The sequence below is a fragment of the Hemitrygon akajei genome, chromosome 4 (genome assembly GCF_048418815.1).
Source record: "Hemitrygon akajei chromosome 4, sHemAka1.3, whole genome shotgun sequence".
In the NCBI taxonomy this organism is placed as follows: Eukaryota; Metazoa; Chordata; class Chondrichthyes; order Myliobatiformes; family Dasyatidae; genus Hemitrygon; species Hemitrygon akajei.
In genome coordinates this window covers 194739372-194748846 of record NC_133127.1, presented here as the reverse complement: position 1 = coordinate 194748846, position 9475 = coordinate 194739372, and the positions used below count along the sequence as shown (strand labels likewise).

The following is a 9475-nucleotide window of genomic DNA, read 5'->3' as shown; positions in this document are numbered from 1 at the left end:
ATAGCCCCTGCATTCCAAAGCCCCGTTATCTCTAGTCATAACCCAAACATTGCTGCTACAGAGAAACCATTACCTTAACAGTGGAACATTACATAGAAGCCATTACATTAGCCTTAGCAGTGAAACTTACAGCGTGTTACACATGCATCCACACTCTCTGTGTAAAAGAAAGCAGAGGTATACAATGTGAGGGTTTAAATGGGGTGAATGCAAGCTGGCTTTTTGCCCTCAGGTTGGGTGAGACTCAAACTCAAGGTCATAGATTTAGGGCAAAAGGTGAACCATTTAAGGGGAAACCAGAGGTCCAATCATTCCGGAGGCCCGGTCTGCAGTGGGGACAGAGCACTTCGAGGAGGGGGTAGGAACTGAAGAGAAGAGGCAGAGGATCCTTGCCTTGTGGATCCAGAATTGGCTTTCCCACAGAAGGCAAAGAGTGGTTGTAGATGGTTCATATTCTGCATGGAAGATGGTGACCAGTCATGTTCCACGGGGATCTGTTCTGGGACTCCTCCTCTTTGTGATTTTTATAAATGACCTGGATGAGGAAGTAGAAGGATGGGTTTGTAAGTTTGCTGATGATAAAAACGTTGGGGCTGTTGAGAATAGTCTGGAGGGCTGTCAGAGGTTAAAGCCCAACATCGATAGGATGCAGAACTGGGCTGAGAAGATTAATGTGAAATGCTTCATTTCAGTAGGTCAAATTTGAAGACAGAATATAATATTAATAGTAAGACTCTTGGCAGTGTGGAGTATCAGCGAGATCTTGGGGTCCGTGTCCATAGGACGCTCAAAGCTGCTGTGTAGGTTGACAGTGTTGTTAAGAAGGGACATCAGCCGTGAGACTGAGTTCACAACCATAATGTTACAGCTATATAAGACCTTAGACTCCACTTGGAGTACTGTGTTCAGTTCTGGTCACCTCACTACAGGAAGGGTGTGGATACTATAGAGAGAGTGCAGAGGAGATTTACAAGGATATTGGCTGGATTGGAGAGCATGTCTTATGAGAATAAGTTGAGCGAACTTGGTCTTTTCTCCTTGGAGGATGAGAGGTGACCTGATAGAGGTGTATAAAATGATGAGAGGCATTGATCGTGTGGATAGTCAGAGGCTTTTTCCCAGGGCCGAAATGGCTAACAAGGGGGCATAGTTTTAAGGTGCTTGGAAATAGGTACCGAGGGGATGTCAGGGGTAAGTTTTTCACACAGAGAGTGATGGGTGTGTGAATGCACTGCCGATGGCTGTGGGAGAGGTGGATACAATAGGGTTTCCTAAGAGACTCTTAGATAGGTACACGGAGCTTAGAAAAATAGAGGGCTATACACTAGGGAAATTCTAGGCAGTTTCTAGAGTAGGTTACATGGTCGGCACAACATTGTGGGCCGAAGAAAACCGGAGCTTATGGACAAAACCCACGCATTCCACGGGGAGTGCAGACACCGGGATTGAACTCTGGTGCCAATAGCTGTAATACCATCAGACTAATTGTTACTCTACCATGGCGTAATATCTTCCCAGTATGTAAATGTAATGCTAAATTTCTTCAGGCTGATTTTGATGCTATCTTTGAACGTTTTCTTTGCCCACCAGAGACTCACTGACCTTCCTTCAACTGGGAGTAAAGAATCTGTTTGGGGAGACATGAGCTCGGTATCCGGATGACATGACCTATCCATTGGAGTTGGGGTTCTACACCTCGGACTTCAACTACAACACACAGTCTTGCCACCTTCAGAAGTTTTCTGATGACTCTGCCGTAGTTGGATGCATCAGCAAGGGAGATGAGGCAGAGTACAGGGCTACGGTGGGAAACTTTGTCATATGGTGCGAGCAGAATCATCTGCAGCTTAATGTGAAAAAGACTAAGGAGCTGGTGGTGGACCTGAGGAGGGCTAAGGCACCGGTGACCCCTGTTTCCATCCAAGGGGTCAGTGTGGACATAGTGGAGGATTACAAATACCTGGGGATACGAATGGACAATAAACTGGACTGGTCAAAGAACACTGAGGTTGTCTACAAGAAGGGTCAGAGCTGTCTCTATTTCCTGAGGAGACTGAGGTCCTTTAACATCTGCCGGACGGTGCTGAGGATGTTCTACAAGTCTGTTTTGGCCAGTGCTATCATGTTTGCTGTTGTGTGCTGGGGCAGCAGGCTGAGGGTAGCAGACACCAACAGAATCAACAAACTCATTCGTAAGGCCAGTGATGTTGTGGGGGTGGAACTGGACTCTCTGACGGTGGAGTCTGAAAAGAGGATGCTGTCCAAGTTGCATGCCATCTTGGACAATGACTCCCATCCACTCCATAATGTACTGGTTAGGCACAGAAGTACATTCAGCCAGAGACTCATTCCACCGAGATGTAACACTGAGCGGCACAGGAAGTCATTCCTACCTGTGGCCATTAAACTTTACAACTCCTCCCTCAGAGTGTCAGACACCCTGAGCCAATAGGCTGGTCCTGGGCTTATTTCCACTTGGCATGATTAACTTATTATTATTTAATTATTTATGGTTTTATATTGCTATATTTCTTCACTATTCTTGGTTGTTGCGGCTGTAATGAAACCCAATTTCCCTCGGGCTCAATAAAGTATGTCTGTCTGTGTTGCTTTATCACCAGAGGTGCTGTTAACGTTGCCCTCCTCCAGTACACTGGTGTTCAGCATCTCTCCTTCCAGCTGGTCCTCAAATGGCTTAGATATGATGTGCTCGTTTCCCACTTAGATTTTTACGCTGTGATGACCTTACCTTACACCGTCCTTACTCACTGCCTCTGCGTGTGTGTACCCTCTTCACTCCCTTCTCCTCTGCCTCCCTCTTCCACAGTCCAAAAGCTTCACATTGGGGTATGTTTCCGAGTCAAAGGCTTCACAATGGGCTAACGCGTGCACTGATTTGAGTACTACTCTCCCCCCACCCTAACCCTAACACTTGGGCTGCTGTTTGTGACAGGATGGAGGGAGGTCTGCAGTGTCAAAGATATCACTGTCATGGGCTCCGAGGCTTGCTGTAAAATGTTGAGCTTACGGGCTTTGAGCAGCAGTGTTTGCCACTCAGTATCTCCACCAGAGTTATTGAGCCCTGGGGTTCTCAGGGTTGGTCCTGTCAGGTTGATTGTGGCTGTCAATGGGTCATCCACCGTCACCCCAGTGGGTCCACATCAGCTCCCTGGATATTACCCCTCCCACAGTGTGATCCTCCCTCAGTCCTATTCTCCCCTTTCCACCCGCTCAGTGACTCTCCCTCAGTACCACCCTCCCAGTGTGACCCTCCCTCAGTACTACCCCTCCCACAGTGTGACCCTCCCACAGTACCACCCACCCAGTGTGACCCTCCCTCAGTACCACCCCTCCCACAGTGTGACCCTCCCTCAGTCCTATTCTCCCCTTCCCACCCGCTCAGTGACTCTCCCTCAGTACCACCCTCCCAGTGTGACCCTCCCTCGGTACCACCCCTCCCACAGTGTGACCCTCCCTCGGTACCGGCCCTCCCACAGTGTGACCCTCCCTCGGTACCACCCCTCCCACAGTGTGACCCTCCCTCAGTACCACCCTTCCAGTGTGACCCTCCCTCAGTCCTATTCTCCCCTTCCCACCCGCTCAGTGACTCTCCCTCAGTACCACCCTCCCAGTGTGACCCTCCCTCAGTACCACCCCTCCCACAGTGTGACCTCCCTCAGTACCACCCTCTCAGTGTGACCCTCCCTGAGTACCACCCCTCCCACAGTGTGACCCTCCCTCAGTACCACCCCTCCCACAGTGTGACCCTCCCTCAGTACCACCCTCCCAGTGTGACCCTCCCTCAGTACCACCCCTCCCACAGTGTGACCTCCCTCAGTACCACCCTCTCAGTGTGACCCTCCCTGAGTACCACCCCTCCCACAGTGTGACCCTCCCTCAGTACCACCCCTCCCACAGTGTGACCCTCCCTCAGTACCACCCTCCCAGTGTGACCCTCCCTCAGTACCACCCCTCCCACAGTGTGACCCTCCCTCAGTACCACCCTCCCAGTGCGACCCTCCCTCAGTCCTATTCTCCCCCTTCCACAGTGTGACCCTCCCTCAGTACCACCCCTCCCACAGTGTGACCCACCCTCAGTACTGCCCCTTCCACAGTGTGACCCTCCCTCAGTACCGCCCCTCTCACAGTGTGACCCTCCCTCAGTACCTCCCCTCACATTGTGTGACACTCTCAGTATTGTCTTGTTTCTGCAAATAATCTCTCCATGGGAGATTTGTCCTGAGAGCAACTCCTTGGAGAGAGGGCCCCAGCTGTGAAACTAGAAAGAGGATCAGGAGTAACTCCTATTTTCACAATCCTACAGGGATATACCATCATAGAACTCTAAGGCTCAGAATAGCAGAGACAAAAGGGTCAGTAACATCATGAGGGATCCACCCACCCTACTTGTCAGGGAGATTACGTGGCATCCACAACAGGACCGCCAGACTCGAAAACAGCTGCTTTCCCCAAGCAGTGAGGCTGATCAACCCCTCCACCCACTAACCCACCCCTCCACACCCCCAACCACCACTACTTTATCATTTCCTGTCAGTCACCCTATGTACAGACACTCCTGTGCCTGGTATCACTTTATAGACATACAATCAATGTACAGAAACTATCTTATATATTTATATTTATTGTGATTTTATTTTCAGCTCATGCTGGTAAAACCTGAGGTACGGGCAAGGCCAAGCACATTAATTCCTCAATTGCTAGGAACTTTCAGACTATTCTAGTGGTGTTTCGTATTGTGGCTTCCTGATCATTAACATAGATATTACTGTGTAAGTCTAATTGTTTAATGCTATTGTGTAGTGACTTTAGGATGATACCAGCTGTAGATATTACTTCCAGGACAATGGATACCCTGTTCGTGTTTCATAGTTTTTCAATTTCCTCTTTTAATTCAGCATATATCTGGTGTTTCTCACTGATTGATTTCTGTGTGTTTTATATGTTTGGAATAGCTGTATCAATTAACTAAGTTGGTAGGAAATAGACAATAGACAGTAGGTGCAGGAGTAGGCCATTTGGCCCTTCTAGCCAGCACCGCCATTTACTGTGATCATGGCCTGTCCTATTTGCAATGATGGAACAGTTGTAATATAATTTGTGGAACTCTGACTCTAAAACTGGATCAGCCTTGCATTTATAGTAAGGTATGGTTTCTTTTATGAGCTTATATTTTAAAGCAAGAGTTTGGTGAATGCTATTTGCACTTGATTATAAGTGTAAGTAATCATATTGAGTTAAACTGCTGCAGAATCCTGTGATGTGTTGGATTGCTTCTGGTTTCTCTCGGCACTTTCTGCAGTTATTACCTTAACTTTGTTGGTCTTTTGTTTGTATTTTTAATTTTTTGTGTAAATCACCTGGTCCTTTGTTGCCACAAGGAACATTTCTGTTTCTGGGAAGAGGTCTCCAACTCTGAGCCAGGTGTGTGATGCTTCCCTGTCAACGTCTAGCCTGCTCAGATCGTGGGGATGTCTTCCATTGATTAACTTTTTCTTCTGCAGCGATAATTTCTTCATTTGACTAGGTTGTGGTTTCATTTAACTTCTGTGGTGTGTACTTGTTATCAGAATTTTTAATCCTGTTGATTATTATTACTGTGCATTTTTTGTGCTACATCAGATCCGGAGTACTAATGACTTTATTTTCCTTTACACTTGTGTACTAGAAATGACAGTAAACAATCTTGAACCTTGAGATCTTTGTTCACATTTTAAACCCCCTTTCAAATGATAAATGTCAGGATTGAAAATATCTTTCTCACAGTTTTCATAACTCATCACAATTGAACAATACATGTAATAAAATACATCTGCTAGCAATACAGTTCATGAAAGTTTAAAAGAGGGATTAATGCTTTGCCGTGATCAACATGGTCTCAAGTTCACTGTGCTATATACAAAAGAAAATGAGTCTTAAATTCCAAAGCAGCATTCCAAGATTGGGGTTTGCAGCAGAAAAATATAACGTGGAGCAAAGATCTCTTGAAGCTCAGTAGCAGGCGCGTGGTGTTCAGAACTGTGACCTGTGACAGCAGGGTCCAGACTCTCCTTCTCATCCTTCCCTAGCTCACTCAGTAACATCCTCCATTTCGACATCCCTTCTGTGTAGTTGGGTATTTATCAAAGTTCAAGGTAAATTTATTATCAGAGTACATATATATCGCCATCCAGGCCACGCTGTCTTCTTGCAGCTGCCATCGGGGAGGAGGTACAGAATCCTTCGGACCCACGCCACCAGGTTCAGGAGCAGTTATTACCCTTCAAACATCTGGCTCCTGAACTTCACTCATCTCAACTCCAAATTGATTCGACAACCTACAGACTCATTTTCAAGGACTCTCTACTACTCATGCTCTCAGTATTGTTTATTTATTATTAAGTCTTTTTTTTTGTATTTACACAATTTGTTGACTGTTTATTCATTTCCATAGACGTTGTCAGAGCTGCTGAGTTCCTTCAGCATTTTGTGTCTGCTGCCAAATGTTCTACATAATACTATTGAAGACATCACCTGATAGCTCAGTGGATATGTGTGCGCACAGACAGGGCTGGAGCAACTGCATTTCTATAGCGCCGTTCACATCTTCAGCCAATAAAATGCAGCAGCAAAGTGAAATCAGGCGATAAGCTGGCTCAATGGACAGGAATACAGGAATGAGCTAGATCAGCTGGTCCAGTGGAGTCACGACAACAACCTTGTCAGTGAGACCGAGGAACCGATGGTGGACTTCAGGAAGTGGAGGTTGAGGGTACACACATAGGTCGTCATTGAGGGGTCAGCAATGGAAAGAATGAGCGGTTCCAAGCTCACCTCTGAAGATCTATTCTGGCATGTCCACGTCAATTCTCACCAATTTTTGTCAATATCTCTGAAGATCTATCCTGGACCCAAAATATTGATATGAAGAAGGGATACCAGTAGCTCTACTTCATTAGGAGCTTGAGACTTGGTATGTCACCAGAGACTTGAAAGTTTGTGTGGATGTTCTGTGGAGACTGGTTGCATCACTGTCTGGCACAGAGGCTTGAATGTGTGGGATCAAAAGGGGCTGCAGAGGGTTGTAGACTCAGGCAGCTCCATCACGGCATACCCCTCCCCATCATCGGGGACATCTTCAAGAGGCAATGCCTCACTATCTGGAACATCTTCTTTCTTTACTACCATCAAGGAGGAGGTAAAGGAGCCTGAAGATTCACACTCACTGATTTTGGAAGAGCTTCTTTACCTCTTCCATTAGACTTCTCAATGGTCCATAAACTCATGAAGACTACCTCTCTATTCTTTCTCTCTTTAATGTTGGTTGCTAATGCAGATGATGTATTTGACTGTATGTTTCAATGCATATATGATAAATAAATCTGAATCCAAACATCCATGCATATGGATAAACCATGGGCAGGAAGACATGATGGCAATAACTTCAATGAGGACAGTGTATACTTGAATAATTCTGGAAAGCGTCCAGTGACAACCATAGGACCATGGGAGAGCACACTCTCCCCACTGCCCAGTCACAAATACCTTCACAGATACCAAGGCTCTGAGTGGGAATATTATATCACCAGCATCTCAGAAGCAATACCTTTTGAGCTTTTAGAGGGATTTGAGGTTTGAGGGTTTTGGTCAAGATGGCACCAAACTTTGGTCTCCATCAAGATTGTGGCTCAGTCTTTAAGTTTTTATGGATATTTTTGGGGACAGAGAGGAGAGTTAGGGGTAAGATTAGGTTTTAGGCACAAGGATGTGGAAGAGTTAGAGGTCAGGCTTCTGCTCTGTGTTCGAAGTCCAGTGATGTGGACGGTTGATTAAGGACATCTGGCCTCCATTCCACAGCTGAAAGCTCGTGACGTGGTTGTGGGACGAAGAACATCTGGAGTCTGAGTCTCTGCTTCATGCTGAAGGCCAGCAACGTGGACAGATGATGGACATCTGGAGAAGTTGGGCTCTTTCAGGTCAGTGGGTCCTGGGATCAGATGTCTATTGCGAGCAGGAAGAACGAGGGCTGGTGAGTCGGCAAGCCCAGATTTCAAACCTGGAGTTCAGGGTCCCATCGTCAGCTGGTCCTGGGGTCAATACCGAAGACCGAAGGTTGATCAGAAGAGTGGAAATTAAAACACAATGGCCAACGCCTGGAGACCGGAGGCTAGAGGCCTGTCCTGGAGTTGGAGGACTGTCCGTGTGTGTAGGAGGGAGGAAACGGGCTTCTTTTCCTGCTTTGTTGTATTTCGTGTTGTTTTTCTTAATTAGTTTATTTTATTTAGAGTTGCAGCGCGGAAGAAAAAGGCCCCTTCTGGCCCAATGAGCTGCAAAGCACGGCAGCCCACCTATTTAACTCTAGTCTAATCGCAGAACGATTTCCAATGATCAATTAATGCACTCACTGATATGTCGTCTTTGGACTGTGGGAGGAAACCAGAACCCACACAGTTCATGGGGAGGAACGTACAAACTCCTTACAGATGGCACCAGAATTGATCTCTGAACTCCGACACCCCGAGCTGTAATAATATTGTGCTAACTGCAAGCATTGTGGGTTTGCCATGTTGGTGCCAGAATATGTGGCGACACTTGCGGGCTGCCCCAGCACATCCTTGGGCTGTGTTGGCTGTTAACTCAAAACAGCGCATTTCACTGGGTGCTTTGAAATAAATCTGTACCTTAACGGTATCACTGGTTGGAATTGTTTATGGCATTTTCTTTCACTAACCAGGGTCTAGGCTTGTGTCAAACCCTGAATTCATTTTTTTGAGCCAGGATACTTTCCTGACGCACCTGGGAACTGTCGGGGAACTGCGCAGGGACAGAAACCCCTACTCAGCATCGGACACATGAACAAGCGGTGGTTCCCCTTCATCTTCTCAGAGATCATCCTCACAAAGTTCTCTCCCAAGATGGAACGTTGGAACAAATACCACATCACAGACTATTACACAGCGGGGGCTGTCTGGGATTGACAGAAACTGAGAGCCTCTTGGTGCTGGCACTGGAGATTAAATACAGATTATATGACCAGCTGCCCCTGGATGCCCTCTCACACCTTCGACTGGGAGACGGTGTTAGAGCCTTGATCTATCAGAAGCTCTCTCTCCTCCACCTCCTTCGGGTGAGGATGAATTTCAGTCAATGGCTTCTCTTGCTTCTCCTGTTTCTCCGGTAAGTGCCTCTGGAGGAAGTAGTAGGCCATTAGGAAGAACAGTAAGCCAGCACTCTGGAACACCATCTGGAGCCCGATGTACCTGCGTGACCAAACAGAGCAGGGGCAACGTTACTTTCAGCAGAATGTCACAGCTCACTTCACCACCCTTGTAACGCAGAACGACATCATCAAAAACACAAGAGATTCTGCAGACGCTGGAATCTTTTAGCAATACACACACACAAAGCGCTGGAGGAATGCTTGTACAATCACATGGACTCCTGGCCTCTTTATGATCTTGCGTTTTTATCATTTACC

The 9475-nt window shown here is 46.9% G+C and overlaps 1 protein-coding gene across 2 annotated transcripts in view; it reads right to left on the bottom strand.

Moving 5' to 3' along the window:
* Positions 1–5520: 5520 nt before the first annotated feature.
* The window catches only part of slco2b1 (solute carrier organic anion transporter family, member 2B1), a 107527-nt gene continuing 103572 nt past the window's right edge, over positions 5521–9475 (bottom strand). For both annotated transcript variants that reach the window (XM_073044317.1, XM_073044316.1), the window contains one exon: positions 5521–9257. In XM_073044317.1, the coding sequence (XP_072900418.1) occupies positions 9053–9257 (205 nt within the window). In that variant the 3' untranslated portion in view covers positions 5521–9052. The remainder of the gene's footprint in view (positions 9258–9475) is intronic.